The sequence below is a fragment of the Ursus americanus genome, chromosome 3, assembly GCF_024610735.1.
Source record: "Ursus americanus isolate L20-20 chromosome 3, mUrsAme1.1.p, whole genome shotgun sequence".
Taxonomy (NCBI): Eukaryota; Metazoa; Chordata; class Mammalia; order Carnivora; family Ursidae; genus Ursus; species Ursus americanus.
Window position 1 is genome coordinate 5,715,605 of NC_142129.1, and position 18,640 is coordinate 5,734,244.

General features: G+C 50.9%; 1 protein-coding gene across 6 annotated transcripts in view; it reads left to right on the forward strand.

Annotated features, from left to right (window-relative positions):
- Window positions 1-18,640, forward strand: part of PRKAG2 (protein kinase AMP-activated non-catalytic subunit gamma 2) — a 256,153-nt gene that overhangs the window by 156,854 nt on the left and 80,659 nt on the right. For 4 of the 6 annotated variants that reach the window (XM_045792281.2, XM_045792282.2, XM_087860684.1 and 1 more), the window contains exons 4-5: window positions 2,699-2,776; window positions 6,321-6,538. In XM_045792281.2, coding sequence (XP_045648237.1) covers window positions 2,699-2,776; window positions 6,321-6,538 — 296 coding nt within the window. The remainder of the gene's footprint in view (window positions 1-2,698; window positions 2,777-6,320; window positions 6,539-18,640) is intronic. The other 2 variants (XM_045792283.2, XM_045792284.2) reach the window with 1 other exon arrangement.

The following is an 18,640-nucleotide window of genomic DNA, read 5'->3' on the forward strand; positions in this document are numbered from 1 at the left end:
TAGGTCTCACCTCAGGTAGTTCCCACCTCAGGTAGGTCTCACCTCAGGTAGTTCCCACCTCAGGTAGGTCTCACCTCAGGTAGTTCCCACCTCAGGTAGGTCTCACCTCAGGTAGTTCCCACCTCAGGTAGGTCTCACCTCAGGTAGTTCCCACCTCAGGTAGGTCTCACCTCAGGTAGTTCCCACCTCAGGTAGGTCTCACCTCAGGTAGTTCCCACCTCAGGTAGGTCTCACCTCAGGTAGTTCCCACCTCAGGTAGGTCTCACCTCAGGTAGTTCCCACCTCAGGTAGGTCTCACCTCAGGTAGTTCCCACCTCAGGTAGGTCTCACCTCAGGTAGTTCCCACCTCAGGTAGGTCTCATCTCAGATAGGTCTCATCTCAGGTAGTTTCCACCTCAGATAGGTCTCACCTCAGGTAGGTCTCACCTCAGGTAGTTCAGGGCGAAAAATGAACATGATCAGTGGGGGGCAGTGCAGGGAGGAGCAGTGGTTAACTAGGCCAGAGCGAAAGCCAAGAGGCAAAAGGTTAAAAACTGAAGCAGTAAATTTACTTGTGGAGAAAAGGCATCCTGAGCAAAACGAGTGGCAGACAGGCTTTTTCTGGACCCAGCATGTGCACACATCAGCCGTGCTGCTCATATTGCCGGGGCTTTCTGACCCTTTAAGTGCTCCTCTTTGAGGCATAGTTCCTGAGCAGTAGGGACTCCTGCCTCTCCCCGGCTGTGCCACCATCCCCCTGTTCCCGTGACCCTTGTCACCATCCCTTCAAAGGTAGGAACAACAGCCACAAGTCCCCTCATCTCTGTAACGAGTCATTAGTTGTTTTTAAAACTGCATATAAGCAAACCTCCCATCCAGCATAAATGGAATATTTGCTCTTCTTATGAGACAATGGTCAGCAAGGATGTTTAAGATCAGGAACAAAATGAATTTTCTCTTCTTTCTTGTTATTTCAGACTGCATGCCTGTGCTACCCAAGGGCAGGGGGGCAGGGGAGCATGGACACACCACACAGCCATCTGGTCTCCCTGGTGTATTTTTGCCAATGCAAGGACTTGATTTGCCCAAGGGCCCGTGGCTAGATAGCGGTAAAACTAGGCCTAGAACTTGAGGCTTCTGAAATCCAGGCCTCCACCTTCCATGCCACACTGTTGTCCTTCTGCAGACCTCTGCTCACTTTCTTCCAGGGCCACCGCTGTGCTCTCTCCTTCCCCATCTCTCTAGATGCAGCTCATGCCAATACGGCCTGGCCCTGTGAAGTCACCAGCTCATGGCTCCCTGGTGTCTGGAGCCACTTGCCTGGTGTCCTGTCTGGCTGCCAGGAGCCGTTTCTGTTCACTCACTGTGCCTATTCACTTGTCCTGGCTGCTGCCCCAGGAGAATCAAAGGCATTGTTCACTCTCAGAGTCTGACAGCGGTCCTAAACAAAGTCCTTAAGCAGAAGAAGGAGGGAAAGCCTTCTCAGAAGAACAAAACGGGGGAAACCTGTCTGCTCTGGGTACTGATGCCACAGCCCAGTCTTGTCTGGGCCCTTCGGAAAGTCGCCTTCATTGGGGGCAGATTTGTTTCGTTTTCCAAAGTGCAGGCCCAGCTCTTTCCCAGTGTCTCTACTGAGCTTTCCCACCCCTTCTCCGAATGCCTCCTGCTCTAGTGCTCCATGTATTTTACTCCCCGTGCTCCCTGCATACGGTATGGTGGGTTTGGGTTTGGGTGTTGTTTTTACCCCACTTTCCCCAACCAGACTGAAAGGTGGGTTTCATCGGATTCATCGGACCTGCCCCCTCCTCCACGCCTGCACACGGTTGGCCCCTGGCCGCTGGCTAAGCAGACCATGGTCTTCCTGGAAGATTGCAGTTTGGCAGTTGGCTCCATGATTAGGAAGTAAATCAGTCTATTTCAAAGTACTGGGGGATTGTGGCAGCCCTGCTCCATTCTCCTCTTCGTTTATGAGTTGTGACACCAATATTCAAAAGAAGAAAAAAACTTAGGAACGTCATCCTTACCTGCTCTGCTTTCTCTCATAAGACATCCCCCCTTTCCCTGGTAAAACAGCATAAATGTGAGTAAAAGTCTCCTCTCCGCTGAGCACGTCTCCTATCTTGCTGGCTGGCAAGGAAGCCCACTCCGTTTGAGGAAGCCCATGGAGCCCACGCTCTCCTCCTGTCCCCCTTTCCCTCCTGCCCACCTCTCACTTCCCTTCTGCATCCAGTGCTTTCTAAGCTCTCCTGCCCGCTGGCCTGTGAAACCCCACTTTCACACACCCAAAATGTTGTTTTAAGTCTTTGTGCCCTCCCTTCTGGCAATCTCCCGTTCAATCCTGGCAAAGGGGTTTAGGATCTGGAGTCAGGACGCCAGTTGCAGGTGTGCCCTCTGCCATTGTTTACTCACTAAAGGACCAGGGGTGAGCAGCATCTCTGGTCACTGGTTTCTCCCCTACAAAGTGGGAAGATAAAGCTGCCCCCCAGGGCGTGGCCTCGGGGAGCACATGGGGCAAGAGTGTGTAGGAGCACTCTGTAAACGATGAGGCATTATGCAAAAAAGATGTTTCTAGTGCAAGACTCTACCCCTCTTAAAGGTGGTACGGCTATCAGTGAAAAGAGGGGGCATATTTTTGGTCCTCGGAAGGTTCTTTCCCTGTACCTTAAACAACACGTTTTACTAATCCTCACATCATTTTACCTGTTCCCTCCCCCTCTAGAGTGCAGAGCATCACCCTGTTTTCCCCCACAAGACCACCCACTCCGGGAAGGGGGCAGAGAGGAGGCCGGAATCCCAGGTGGGAAGATGGAAGCATCTTTTGAATTGGAAAGACTTCACTGAGAGGAGCTTTCCTGGGGGCATGGAGAATCATTCTGCTCCGCTAGAAACCAGCTGTTCCCCCCACCAGACGGGAAGTCCACTCATCTTCTCCTCACCCCAGACAGTTGAGCAAGCTTGTGTCCAGGGCTGTGTGTGTCCCGCACCGTCCTTCTTGCCCTCCGTAGCAGGTGGGGAAGGGATGGCCCACAGAGGATGAGCCGCAGGAGAAGCAGAGGCCGCCATTTGGGCTTTAAAGAGCCCCCTGAGGGGGCAGCTGCTTAGTCATGTTCTCTTAAATTATTTACACTTAGGAGGGAACGTTCTATACCCAAAGAGCTTACAAGGAGTTCCGCCAGCTATGAATGTCCCTTACACAACGGCAGCCGGGCTTCTTCCCTGAAGAATGTTGCAAATGGGACCGCCTCTCAGACAGAGAGCGAGCAGGCCCTGCCCTCGGAGTGCTTCCATCCGGGGTGGGGAGACAGACCTCGTCAGAGCTGGTGGGGGCAGCTGGGGTCAGGGCAAGGGGCGGGAGGCGCAGCTGTTCGGTGTTAGCCAGCCTCTTGGCTCAAAAGCAGAGCAGTGGCTGAAGAAGGTAATTGTCTGAGTCGCTAATGCAGCCACGATATGAAAGTTATAATATAGGGAAGGGTGTGTGATGACAGCTGTCCCTGCCAGCTCTTGCCGTCTCCAGGCGGTGCTTCCACATCCTTCCCGAGGTACTCTGGGCACGTGCAGACAGGCAGAATATACATATATACCTTCTCACCCCCTTGCCTGAGACTGTGAGTGGGGTCAGTCTGTACAGATGGCTCTGGGGTTTGCCTTTCACGTCCTATCCGGTCTCAGAGGTAAGAAGAACAAGGAAGCTTCTCGTCAGGGAGCCAGGGCTGTCTGCGTGGAGGTGCCGTCGCCATGTTAGCCCCTTCCTGTCGATGGGCGTCTGCGTCTCCAGTCTCTGCTTTTAAAAGCCCCACTGTAATGACCCCACACTCTGTAACCAATGACCCCACACTCGCCCTTGCAGCTATGTAACTACAGCTGTGGAAGGAAATCCCAGAGCAGATTGTTGGGTCAAGGAGCATGTGCATTTGTAGTTTTGGTAGCTGTTGCCAGAATGCCTCCACAGAGGTCCACACTGGGTCCCAGCTTCTGAAGCCAACTCCGGGGGTGTGCTTTGAGCCAGAGTCTGAGCTGGGTCTGGAAGTAGAGTCACAGGCAAGAAGGAGAAGCCGGTTTGGATTATGCCTGTGTTTGGACAGACATGGGTGCGTCTGCACTGAGGCTGCCCGTCCTTAACCTGGAGAACCAAGACTCCCACAGGTGCTTCGCCCGAGGGGCTCTCACAGGCTGTTAGAACGGGGTTGGTGGCGCAAGCTTGGAGTCCACATGCCCCCCATCCCTCTCTGTTTCACCCGTCTGTTGGGTCTCCAGCCCTCTCCCTTGGAAAGCGCCCAGGGGACCTCCCTGTCCAGTGGTTGGGGTGAGCGTTGGGAGCACAGAGCATAAAATCCCCTGTGCGCCTGTGATGCAAGAACTAGCGTGTTCTGGGCCGCTCTGTGAGGAACCAGGCTAGTGGGCCAGCTGAGCACTCTCGCTGGGAGAACCATGGACCGATGGGCCACCACCCCTGGGGGCCTGAGGCCCCCAGGGCGCGGGGCTCCACAAACAAAGTGGCTCCCCAGCAGAGCCCTCTGAAAGGCCCAGGCACGCCCTCTCTGAGCCTTGGCTGGCATCCTCATTCCTCAGCGTTCTGTGGGCATCACCGGGGAGCACTGAAGCCGTGACACTAGAGAAGGGCCCGGACTTGGGCGGGCAGCTCCTCTGTATCACCCTGCCTGCTGGGCCTCCCCCACCCCTCCCCCAACAGCTGGAAACCACCAGATCTCCTGCTCTTGATCCTCCCCCTCCTTCCTCCCCCACCCCAAAGCCCCACCTCAAGACCTTTGGGGGAAAACTTTTGTTTCTGAAAGAGTTGGGGGCTCTCCTGTTGGAGGCCTTTAGTATCTTAAGTTTTGAAACCTACAAAACTGTGGGTGATCGAGTGTCCTATCTCCTGCTTTCACCCAGACCCGCCTGCCAGATGTCAGCCCGGGGCCTGGAGCAGGACTTCCCACTTGGGATGCTTCATGGGAAAGGGGGTTCCCTAGAAGATGACCCTCCTCCTTTGATTGGTTCCTTCTGAAATTCTCACCAGGGAAATAGATACCCCCACACTCTCTGGGCACGAGGAGGGGAGAAGACGCCAACGGAACTTGAGCTCACACCCTTCCGTGCTCCCTTCTCTCGCCTCGCCTGTTGGGTGGTGAGCGTCTCCGGGCACCTTCACCTCACCAGGGCAGCGATGGCTGCTGTGGGGACCCAAAAGGCCAACCCAGAACCCCCGCCCCAAAGACAGATGGGGGATCTTGTTGGGGACAGGAGACTTAAATACTTTTGCATTTGGTTTCAGTGTTAAATAGAGTGTTGTGACCTTGTAATATGCAGTACGGGTGAGATGTGCTCACGAGTCCAGGGCAGGCGTCCCAGGGCTGGAGAGTCAGGAGAAAGGGGTTGGTTGAATGGACTCCCAAGGAATAGGAGCTTCCTCCAGGGAGCGAAGATGGAAGCAGAGAAGGGAACACACTGTGAGGAGACGGGTCTGGAATTCAGGACAGAGTAGCACCGCAGGGGAGGTCCAGGCTTATGTCTCTTCGGCTGACGCGTCTCTGTCCGGGTTGGAAGGAGCGAGTAGCAAGCAGGTAGCCCTTGGTACTGACATCTTTGCTTTGACTGGCATGGTTTAAAAATTTTAAATACCAAATTTAAAATAAAAAGTTTACTTAGTTTTCCATAAATGTGAGACACCAGACCCGAATCCAGATTCGGCTTCTCTTGGAAAACAAATCAGTAGCCAGCAACTTGACTATGTGAGTTTTCTAGAGCTGCCGTAACAAAGTGCGTCACGCTGGGTGGCATTAAACAACGGACGTGTATTCTCTCCCAGTTCAGAGGCTAGAGCTCTGAAACCAAGGTGTCAGCCAGGCTGTCCTCCCTCTGAGGCCCTGGAAAGCGTCCTTCCTCACTGCTGGCTCCGGACGGTCGCCGGCTGCGCTCGGAGCTCCTTGGCCTGGAGCTGCATGACCTCAGTCTCCGGCTCCGTGTGACACGGCTTCTCCTCTGAGTGTGTGTCTAGGTCTCCATGTCTTCTCCTCTTATGAGGACACTGGTCTCGTTGGGTTAAGAGCCAAGCCGACTCCAGTGTGACCTCATTTTAACTTGATGACATCGGCAAAGACCCTATTTCCAAATCTTCACAGGGCAGGGGGTTAAGACTGTCACACAGCTATTTGGGGGACACGATGCAGAAATACATACATACATACATACATACATACATAAAATCTCGTCCCCAACATTCAGAATTTAATAATGCAGATTTTTGCCATTTGCAATTTTTGGTGCTAAGAAATGGAAGAACATTCTCAGCCTTCCTCTGCCTCCTCCAGACTTCTAACAGCGCTCTGTGGCCTCCTCCACAGCTTCCGGCCTCTCGTCCTCTCCGTCAACACCCACCCAGGTGACCAAGCAGCACACCTTTCCGCTCGAATCCTACAAGCACGAGCCTGAGCGACTGGAAAATCGCATCTACGCCTCGTCTTCCCCTCCGGACACAGGCCAGAGGTACTGCCCGTCCTCCTTCCAGAGCGTGGCAAGGCCTCCAGCAGCATCGCCGACACACTATGCTTCCCCCAGAACCGTAAGTCTGGCCTCCTCCTGGGGCCCCAGGCCTCCAGGCGTCGGGAGGGGGGCGCCGAAGCCGAGGCTGTGCACCCCTCATGCGTTGGGTCTATTTTATCATGAGTCCCGGGCCAAGAAAGAGACGCTGAGGGTGCAGCGGGCAAACAGCAACTGAACAGAAAGTGGTAACATCTGGAACCTGACCAGAAAGTGCGTGTTGCCTCAGCCTCTTTTAAGAAGGTCATTAAAAGCTTTATTTGAATTTATCTGGATTGGGATCCTAGAGAAAAAAGTGATAGGCAAAGCAAAAAAAGAAATTGAAGTTTTATTTTGGAGTTTCAAGATTTCCAGCTTGACGTCATTTGAGCTGGGAAGCATTCTAGAAAAGGTGAGCCTTTCCGAGTGCAGCGGTGTGGTGAGCCGGGCATCCGTGCCCCCACGGGTCAGTGAGCCCCGTGACCCCCGAGGGTCAGTGAGTGCGGACGGAGGAAGGTGGTTGAGCGACGGGACCACGCCTGCCGCACAGTGGGCCTGAGGCTTGGAGATGCTCTCCATCCCTGCCTGGTTCCGATGGGGAACATGGGTCCTCAGTGTTCTCCCTGTGCCCGGTGAGGACATAAGAACCGTGTCCCTGAAGTCTATGTGGATGGGACTGGGGGGTTCGGTGGCTGTAGTGGTTCCCTCGGGCTGCTGGAACAAGGTGGCATGAACTGGGGGGCCTAATAAACCAGAAGCTACTGCCTCATAGTTCCGGAGGCTAGAGGTCTGAAGTCCTGGTTTGGACAGGACCGTGCTCCCTGCAAAATCTCTAGGGAGGCTCCTTCCCTGGCTCTTCCAGCTTCTGGGAGCCCCAGGTGTTCCTTGGCTGTGGCAGCATCACACCGGTCTCCGCCTCTGTCCTCACGTGGCCGTGGTCCCTGTGTCTGTGTGTCTCCGTGATGTCCTCTTCTTATAAGGACACCACTCATGTTGGATTAGGGCCCACCCTGCTCCAGTGTCACCTCGTCTTCACTTGATCACATCCGCAGAGACCTTATTTCCAAACAAGGTCACATTCACAGGCATCAGAGGCTAAGACGTCACCGTAGCTTTTGGGGGGGACGCTGTCCAACCATAACATTGTTGCCTTTGGAGAGAAGGAAGGTGTGTTTGTCGTGCAGAGAACACACCATCGCCGTTCTCCTTGTTCGTTCCGCGACTGCTCTATGAGATGTAGGTTTCAGAGTGTTGTTTGAGGTGCTGAGGGATCGAATACAAGGCGTTGTTTCTGCCTTCAAGGTCTTCCCGTCCTACCGGACACAGAGTAACCCTCAGATGAAAGAGTTAAGTCAAAGTAGAAAGGAGGTTGGGTGGGGTGGAGAGTCCACTCTAGAGGAGGTGGGGAAGAGAAGTACTGTGGTGTGATGAGGGCCGCTGAGGCCCCAGTGCAACTCGGTGAACTGAGCCTTGCATAAGCTGTGGGGTTTGACTGGGGGGAGAGGTGAAGGGAAGGCCTTCCAGAGAAGGGAAGTAGCCATGACTTGGTGGAAATGAGAGAAGATCTAGAAAGCTCTCCTGGGCACTTCACAAAGAGACTTGGCCATAGAGATAACGGAACAAAAAAAGAATCCAAAAAGGGAACGGTGAGGTGACCCAGATTGTCAAAAGCAGGAAGCCACTACTCCCCTAGGGCTAGAGGGGCAGCAAGAGGTGGTGGGGTTACCAGAGCCCATCCGATGGGACTAGAACCCTGTGTGTCTGCCCGGCAGAAGCTGGAGCCACAGAGAAGAAGCAGCCGCCGGCCAGAGATGCCCTTTGACGCAGAGGATAGAAATCCTGGCGTCTGGGCCTTTTCCTCCCTCCAGCCTTGGGCCAAACCTACCCAGAAGCCTGTGGGCTAGGAGATCTGGGGCACAAGGGGCCCGGGTGGGCTGGGAGCAGGGGGGAGGACTGAAGAGGGAGGTCGAGATGAGATGTAAAAGTCTCAAAATATTGGCTTCTTCTCATTGATTAGTGATATTGATAGAATAACCCCATTTAGGAAGAGAAAGCAGTTATTTGGGGTTTAGATCACTGGAAGTGATACTGACAGACACAAGGCTGGTCCACGATTGCAGAAGTTTGCTGCCGGCCTTCCCCAGTTTAAATAAAAGAGAATCCAGAGAGTGCTCTCGGTCCAATGTCAGCTTTTCCCTCTGACAACAATGACTGGGAAGTGGTGTTCTTAGCTGTTTAACCCTCGCACAACTCAGAAGCCCATGGCTGAGGCCGACAAGCATGAGTCCTTCGGGGACTTCCGAGGCGGTCCTGGGGCCACCTCAGCCGTACCCCACACTCAGCTGTGGACATGCCACGTGCCCTGGCCAGGGCCCGCGATCCCACACACACCGCTGACAGCGAGTGTGGCATCTCAGTGACATCTCAGCAACCATCCACATGTCCTGAGGGGAGAGCCGAGATGTGGTCATTCCATACAATGGGATCTTACTCAGCCTTAACAAGGAGGGACATCCTGACACCTGCTACAACATGGATGATCCTTGGGGACATGATGCTGAGTGAAATAAGCCAGTCACACAAGGACAACTCCTGTGTGATTCCACGTGTCTGAGGTTCCCAGAGTAGTCAGACTCACAGACACAGAAAATAGAAGGTGGGCCCAGGGGCTGGACAGGGAGGACTGGGGAGCCATCATTCAATGGGGAAGAGTTTCAGTTTGGGAAGATGAAAAAGTTCTGAAGATGATGGGGGTGATGGGACACAATGGTGCAAATGTACTCAATACCACTGAATCATACTCTTAAAAATGGTTAAATGGTAAATTTTATATTATGTATATTTTACTACAATTTTTTTAAAAAAATTTTTTACTACCATTAAAAAAAATTTTTTTTTTTAGTGATCCAGGCAAGGCTACAATGTTTATATAACTTGGAGCTTCAGAAAATCTGGGTGATCACCAGAGGCTCCTCACTTCTGCTCTGCAATGATACATTTCAAAATCGGAAAACAACATCCCCGCTGGCTCCCTGACATTAGACAGGCCCAATCCCATTGGTCAGCTTTATCACCGGAGGTGTCCGGGGGCCCCTGTCACAGCCTCTGCAGCCATCATTGGGCTGCCTCTGTCCTGCTTTGCAGCAGGGCTGGTGGTCATTTCAAGTTCATACAAAGTGCACTCCTTTGTCATTGGACTATGTTGAACATCTTCAAGTTATGTGCTAAGTTCCTTAAGAGCTTGGCTGATTTCATGAATTTGGCAGCCAGCATAATCTTCACTGGAGAAATGTGATTGCTTCAAGACTTCTGTCAGCCTGAAAATATTTAGATACGATTTGTCTCTGCCCTTTGGGACAAAAAGATGCTCTCTGTAAACATTGACCCCAAAGATCACTTTTATAAAATGGATTCCCATGAGTCTTATTCTAAAATTGGAATGGGGATAAAGGTCTTTAGTTCGTCTTTGGTAGAAAGTACTCATTTTATCATGTATTCGCTCAGCAAAGACTTACTAAGCCACTGCTATGTGTCAGAAACTGCTCAGAAAGGGCAGATGGGTGAGAAACGTGTGAGGAAGAGACATGTTTGTCCAATTCACCACTTGATTAATGGTGCATTCTGCATGGGAGGGCTTCAAGAAATGGCTAATAACTGGTTGGACAAAGGACAGAGATTTGTCCATCTGGGGATGCAGGCAGGGAAATGATCACAACAAAGCTTTATGGAACCTGTATTGTTATACTGGGAGAAAATACCCCGTCCAGTCTGAGTGGAAGAGCCAGTCCCAGAGGAAGGAAGTGGACTTTTTTTCCAGCAGAGAAAAATAATCAGCTTTGCATTTTAGTGTGTTCTGTCTGGATGGGTTTGGAAACACGATTGGATCTGAGCAGGACCGGAGCTCACATGAGACCCAGTGTGAAATTATCTGGGCCTGACGGTGGAATGGAGCGGACCAGGGTTAAGAAGTAAAGAACTATTTAAGGGGTTGAATTGAGGGGTGCCTGGGTGGCTCAGTCGGTGAAGCATCTGCCTTCGGCTCAGATCATGATCTCAGGGTCCTGGGATCGAGTCCCGTATCAGGCTCCCCGCTCAGCAGGGAGCCTGCTTCTCCCTCTCCCTCTGCTGCTCCCCCTGCTTGTGCTGTCTCTGTCTCTGTCTCTCTCTCTCTGTCAAATAAATAAATAAAATCTTAAAAAAAAAAAAGCAGTTGAATTGAGAAGAATTTGGAATGCAGTGATTGATGAGTTGAGGGGGAAAGAGAAGAATCAAGGATGATTCCAGAAGTTTTGCCTTAGGAAAGTAGATGAATGGTAGTTGTATTTGCTGGGATAGGGAACAGGGGAGGAAGAGGAGCAGGCTGTGGATGTGTGCATGCGCGCACGTGAGCACGTATGGGGCGTGCATGTGTGCACAGGCACCCACACGTGTATGTGTGCGTTCAGGTGCTGGTGGTGTAGTAAGTGCACGTGGAACATTCAGGAGGACTATCTAAAGGGCAGTTGGGTATGTGCATCTGGGGCTAGAAATTAAGATTGAAAATCATCAGGATATGAATGGTAATTTATGCCAGGATTGTAGATGAAATAATCCAGAAAAAATGTATGGTAGGTCAGAAGAGAGTCAGAAAAACGTGGACATTAAGGCACAAATAAAGGAAAAGGATTCTGGATTGCCTTGAGATTAAGCAGAAAACCAGGCAAACACAGTATCACAAAGGCAAAAGGAACGTGTTTCATTGTGTCTCACGCATTTGGGGGGAGTGACCAGTGACGTCAAATGCAGTAGAGTGGCCTGCAAAGTAAGGACCAAGGTCGGCCCTGATAACATTGGCAGGAATACTGTGGTCAAGTGCAGAAGCCATGGAATGTGGGCTTGAACGGTGGAGAGTAAAGAGGTGGAGATCTCGAGTGCAGATTGCTCGAGAATCCTGACTTTGAAGGGGAGGAGATGGGGCTGTCGCTATTAGAATGGAGGTGATGGTTTCTTCCTGTAAATGGAAATAGGTTTAAACACCAATCAGGACAAGGTTAATGGGAAGGAAGCAGTAAAAGACCAAAGGGAAAAGGCGAGCCTTACATTCTGCTCTTGTCAAGGCAATGGGTGAGATTCCTTGGGTGGCGGGAGGTGTTTGTCTGGGACCAGTGGAAGAATTGTTTGCCGTTGCACTGAGGACTTGACGTGAGGGTACTGGAGGTTCGGTACTTTTCTGGTTCTCTTTCCATAGCAGGCATTCCCGTGCTCCTCCCCTTTTCCTTCTAGGAATTTCACTCTTGACCTGTGTCTTGGGTCAGAGTCCTTAGAAGCAGAGTCTGAGACGGGGTTTGGGCTGCAAGTTTGTTGATTGATTACAGAGTGCTCGGAATAAACCTGTAGGTGCAAGGGGAGGAAAGAAGGAAGGCGAGTATGTGGTTTGGGATGAGACGTAGCCTCAGCCTGACGACAGGGGAGCTATGGAGTGGAAACTGCACCAGAATTTGCCCTGCCTGGAGGCAAGGAAGCTGGCCTTTTTACCCTCACACCAAGCAGCCGTTAGTTTGGGGATGCCCCAGGCCGAGGGAAATGCACCTCCAGCTGGAATGGCACCTGTCACCCAAGGGCAATCCTGGAAGAAGGCTGCAGATCCGAGCCGTCAGCCGCAGCCCCTGAGCCAGTGACAGGGAACCCAAGGCATCAGCTGAGGCCCAGGGTCTCTTCTCTTGCTTGGTTGGTTCCTGTATCCAACAGGACTGGGTACCGGACCCGTTCTTCTGTTGCCACGTAACAAACCTCCCCAAAACTTAAGACAGCAACCGTTTATTTAGCTCACAATCCTGCAGGCTGTCAGTTCGGGCTGTGCATTCTTCTGGTCTTGGCTGGGCTTACTCACACGTCTGTGGTCACTTACCAGGTTACTTGGCGGCTGGTCGGCTCAGAGTGGCCCCAGCTGGAATGTCTCACCTCTGCTCCGTGTGGTCTCTCCTCCCCCAGCAGAGGCTGTCCCAGACCTGTTCTTATGACAGTGGCACGATTCCAGGAGGCACAGAGGCAAGTCTTCCTGAGGCCTAGGCTCAGAACTGGTACTCTAACTCCTACCTGAGGTACATTCTCTTTCCTCTCCCCTTGAAGCCAGCTTGGATTTTCCCTTGCTTTGGCCAACGCATGAAGCAGAAGTGACAAAGTCCCACTGCAGAGAGCATGGATAAAGCACGCCTTATCACTTGATTTCAACAGCCGGGTCTGTAGTTGAACACAACATACTGGAGTCTAGAGGTTGATTTATCTCTATGTGAGGAGTTTAATTTAGATGCTTAACGCTTTTGAGAGTAATTCCCTGAAAAGGCGGCTGCCGCAGTTCGTGTTCCCTGAGAAGCAGACTCTAGACAGAAATTAACGTGCAGGGTGTTCATTAGGAAGCATTCTGAGGATCAGTGCCTGAGGGAGAAAAGAAGGAGGGAGGCGCGTCTGAGGGAGAGGCTGCGAGGCAGTCCTGTCTCGACAAGGTCCAGACCCCCAGGGAGCACTAAAACTGGGGCAGTCCCCCAGACTTGTCCCAAGTTGGGGCAAAGGTGCCAGGCCTTTCTACCCTTGCATCGGCCAGTCATTAGATGGCAGCTGTCCTGAAGGGGGTTAAGTGTGGCCAATGCAACTCTCCTCAGCCAAGGGCAGTGCTGGCTCAGAGTTCAGGGCCATCGCTTGGCAGATTCTCAATAGCCGGCAGTGGTGGGGGGGCGGGATCTGAGTGGTACATCACAACCTCTAATCATGGGCTTAGTCTCTACTTTATTTTTTCAATTTATGACTCCAAAATCCTGACAGGGGAAAAAAAGGGGTATTGTATTTCTTCTTATGATATATTTAGTATGTAACTAAACTGAAGAAAATGGTTCAGGATGGTTGGTTGGGGATGAATGAAAAGTTTTTATTAGGCCCAGGGCGAGAGGAACTAAGGCCCCAGCCAACACCCATCACCAGCTCCCTGGCTGTGGGAGTGAGCCACCGTGGAGGTGAATCCTCCAGCCCCAGTCGAGTCTTCAGATGAGACTGCAGCCCCAGCCAATACCAGAGATCCAGGACCACCCATCTGTGAAGTGCTCATGAATTCCTGACCACAGAAACCATAAGAAATAATGTATTATTCTGCTTTGTCTACTATAACAAAATGCCACAGACTAGGGGGCTTAACAGAAATTCACTTCTCAGGGCGCCTGGGTGGCTCAGTTGGTTAAGTATCTGCCTTCAGCTCAGGCCATGATCTTGGGGTCCTGGGATCAAGCCCCACATGGGGCTTTCTGCCCAGTGGGGAGTCTGCTCCTCCCTATCCCTCTGGCACTCCTCCTGCTTGTGCTTGCTCTCCCCCTGCCAAATAAATAAATAAATAAGTAAGTAAGTAAGTAAATAAATAAATAAATAAATAAATAAATAAATAAATAAATAAATATTTTTTAAAAAGAAAGAAATTCATTTCTCACAGTTCTGGAGATCAGAAATCTAGGATCAGGGTGTTGACAGGATCCAGAGGCCTCCTCAGCTGCAGATGCCACCTTCCTGCTGTGTCCTCATGCGTTCTTTCCTCTGTGCACACACATCCCTGGTGTCTCTTCCTCCTCTTATGAGGACACCAGTCCTATTGGATTAGGGCCCCATCCTATGACCTCACTTAACCTTAGTAACTTCCTTAAAGGCACCTCCCCTAATACAGTCACACTGGGCATTAAGGGCTTCAGCCTATGAATTTAGAGGGAAGGACACAATCCAGTCCCTCACAGATAATAAATTACTATTACTCTCTTAAGCCACTGAGTTTTAGGGTGATCTGTTAGATATCAAAAGATAACTAATACCTGTTTTATCATGTATATGGGGAGATAATAAACTCAGAAGTTTGGGGTTCTTTTAAAAAATTGACTGTCTTGCCGCTGAATCAATCTCCAAGATCCCTGGTTTTCCTAGTATGAATATTTGGAAGGAAGTCACCAACCAGTCTTTCAAGACTATTATTTGGAATAGTTCCTTTTTTATTTTTTAAGATAGGAAAGCACTCTAGAAATCTAAAAATATTTCAAATCACTTGACACTAAGGAATAGATAAGATTTTATAGGCACTGTTTTGTTCTTATATTCCCATCTACCACTTTAAATATCAAATTACAACCTAATAAGGTCTTGGTGTTAAGACCATCTGTCCAGAAATGGCAAACTAACAGTTCCATAGTCCGTTACTCACAACAGATTAGATATTTTAAAAATAGTTTGGGAAAAATTCACATTGGGTCGAGGAGTAGGAGCGCCGGCGAGAACTGATTCATAACGGGATTGGTTATCGTGAAAGTTGTTGCTTACACAAGTGTTGCCAGTGTGTTGAAGAGGCAGGCAGGGAATATCTACTCTCCAGCTGTCAAAAGAAGGTATTATAATTGGCATCCTTCCTGGGTCCCTGCACTGGTAGAATCGTGACTCCGTGAGCAGAGAGAAGGTAGAGCTCGAATAAGAGAGATGTACTTGGCTGAGCGCTTGGCCTGTTTTTCTGAGCTTGGCCTGGGTCTGTGGGATTCTTATTTATTCTGTTCCCCAGTGTAGCTGAGCTCCAGGAAAGGATGTTGAATCTTTCCACCTCAATATTTCTTTAATTTGACAATGGCCTACCTCTGTCACCTCCCCAGGGACCCATGAGGGAAATGACTCATTGCATGGTTGTTTCCTAAGATGCCATCATTTGCCTGGCAGCAGACTAGGCACAGAGGGCTCAGGGACAGTTGAGATCATTTCTGCCTCAAGAGTCTCAGCAAGAGCAGGTCCTGTGGAGCCAGGACCCGGGGCTAAAGCAGCTAAGGAGTTAGCCTCCAACTCTTCCCTTCTAGGCCGCCACCTAGCAGATGGGGGATATGCACTGGCATCACGGTGATCATGGGGGCACAAGTGTACATTCCCCAGAGTGAGTTAGTTTGCTGTCTTGGTTGACAGAGCCAACCCTTCTGTTGGTGAAATGTGCCATCATGACAACAGCTGCTTTAGGATTCATCTTGAACTTTTCCACCCAAAAGGAGCAACCCTGGACAAGGCAATGGTTAAAATATTGGTGTCCCGTGGAGTTGGGATGCTCACGGGAGCGGGGTGATCTACAGATAGCGCCTCTGCTGGGAGGAGGAATACATTGCAATTAGCTTTTTCCATCTTGTGGGCCGGCATTGTCAAGGACATCACCTAACTATGCAACAGGCCTTGACTAACGCATTTCTTGTTGAAGAAACCATCTTGATCACGGCTCTCTATAAGCTCAGGGCAGAAGCCAGCCTTCCAGGGACCACTAGGTGGGTGTGTGGTGATGGAGGGTAGACAGAGGCAGCTTTATCATGAAGTTTGGAGTGAAGAGGAGCCATGAGTGAGGGCCAGGGCTGGCAGGGAGCCAGAGGGCATCGCTCTCAAAGATGGGCATGGCCTGAGCGTGTGAACGTGCTGATGGCGGGAGGTACACGTTCCAGAACCTCCCACCCTCTGTACCCACTCCTTTGTCCTCCAAAGAATCAGGCTTCACGTGAGGATCAAAGGAGAGCATGTGTGTAAGCTTCCCGAAGCTCCACTGCTAGCAAACACTGAAGTCGAGTCTTGAAGCAAGGAAGCAGGGCTCCAAAGCCCATGTTCATGGTGTGATTTCCTCTAGAGAAGTCCAGGCTTCTCAGCCCACCCATCGCACACTGATGTAGCAGCTCAGCTCACATATGCCTAATTCAAGGGCTGGCCTCCGGGCCAAACCTGGCCCGTCATCTCTTTCTGTAATTCAACTTCGGTTAATACACAGCCACGCCCATTCTTTATGCATCGTCTCTGGCTGCTGTCACGCTGCCACAGCAGAGGTGAGGAGTTGCAACAGAGACCAGATGGCCTGCAAAACGCAAAATATTTATCATCTGGCCTTTTTTCAGGAAGAAAACTTGCCAGCCCCTGCCTAATCTGTGCCAGAGCCTCCCTTTCCTGCATCTCATTAATTAATAGGATGTCCCACGCAACGTGCCAGGGTGAGACTAGTCCCCAGAAAGGCAAGAGGCCCGCAGTAGAGCCCGACCCACTGAGGGCGCAGCGCCAGTTCCCCGGGAGCACGCGAGGGAAGTTAGCCACCGGGCCTGCCCGCCAAGGCCCAGCAGTCGGGCTGCCCATAAAGTCAGCAAACTGGCAGGTAGTCCTATAGAGTTGGGACTGGCGGATCTGCACTCTCCTTACCCTCAGAGCATTATGATGTCATATGGTCTGCTTTTGGACTGGATTAAGGAGATTTGGGGTAATATAAATTTAAGGTGGAAGGGCCCTTATTCATCCCCTTACTCTCCTTGAGTGAGGAAAGGATGCAGATTTGACGTAAATAGCACAAACGGGCCTCACGAAGTCCTCATTGCCTACCCTGGCAGTGGTTCTGAGGAACGAATTGGTCAGCTGTGCATTTTTTTCCCCAAGATTTTATTTATTTATTTGAGAGAGAGAGAGCACGAGCTGGGGGAGGCACAGGGTGGGGGGGAGAGGGAGGGAGAGATCTCTCAAGCGGATTCCACACTGAGCACAGAGTCGAATGCAGGACTCGATCTCATGACCTTGAGATCATGACCTGAGCCGAAACCAAAAGTCGGAGGCTTCACCGACTGTGCCACCCAGGTGCCCCACAGCCATGCGTTTTAATAGAAGGATTGCTCAAGTGACAGGCTAGAGGCCAGGGGAAGCGTCCAGAAGACTAAGCAAGCAGACCCGTAAAGAAAGGACGACAGTAGTCCAGTGAAACACAACAAAGGGCCGAATTAAGACCACAGGAGTGAAGACTTAGAGGAAGGGGTTAATTATGAAGGTGTGTAGCAGATAAAATCGGCTGGCCTGGGTGAGAGCCAGGGACGTGGCTTGTGGGAGGAGGGCTGGAGGTGACTCTCCAGTTTCTGGCATGAAAGGTTGGATGGCAGTGTCCTTAATTAGGAGGGGAAGTAGATCTTGGGATGAAAGTTAAGCTCTATTTGCGTCATACTTTCTTTGATTCTTTTGGGACATCAAATGGAGGCATCCAGGGGCCTGGATGTGTAAGTCTGCTTGGAGCAGCAGAGGTTCGAAAAATGATTCTCTTTGTCTCTTTTATGGGCCATGCGTCAAATCAAAGAAATCAAGACTTCGAACACTTTACCTCTATAGCTACTGGTGCAGCGAAGAAAGCAAGCAGAATGTCATTCTAATGAGGGACACTTCTTACCAACACAGTTGTATGAAAATGCATTTGGGGGCCTGGACGTTAGATGGTGGAAAAATTACTGTATGTGCTCGTGCATTCTAGACGGGCTTGTCTTGATTTGCATTTAGATGGGAATTCCTTCAGGTCAGGACCAGGATTGTCCTCTAAGCCACGGCACTTGGAAAAGCATTAACTTTGGGTGATGAAGTGTTGTTGGTACAACAGTGACACAGACCCTAACACCAGTATTAGCAGTGTTGCTGAATGGCTCCATAGAAATTAGCCGCTGGAATGGTGGAAAAGTTTAGAACAAGCGTCCTCCGGCGTCTCCCTGAGACCACAGGGAGTAACCTGTTAATGAGTGACTACCCAAACTCCCAGCCGTGGTCAACCCACTTCAGCGGGCGGTGTGTTGTACCACGTCTTCCCCGCTATTTCTGAGGCTGAGCGCAGAACCCTAAAGCACTGTTGTGTGGAGTCCTGAGTACGAAGGACATCTGCTCACCATGACCACGATTAGAGGTGGTTCGGGAACAGCCCTCTAAGGAACTACACAGAGAAAATGCCAGTATGATCACTATGCGTCGGCCAACGAGTTCCTCTTCACACACTGTATCAAAAGCAGATTAAAAGCCCATTGCTTATCATGTGTTATTCGCAAATTGGTAAGACTACTCAATTATCTTGGCTTAGTCTGATTATGCCGTTCCACTGGCCGTCTTTGTGTTTAATTTTTAAAATTAGGTACATCTGGAGAAGTCTTCGATTAGCTCTTTTAAAAACAGCATTCCTGGGGTGCCTGGGTGGCTCAGTCGTTAAGCGTCTGCCTTCGGCTCAGGTCATGATCCCAGGGTCCTGGGATCGAGCCCCGCATCGGGCTCCCTGCTCATCGGGGAGCCTGCCTCTCCCTCTGCCTCTGCCGCTCCCCCTGCTCGTGTTCTCTCTCTCTGACAAATAAATAAATAA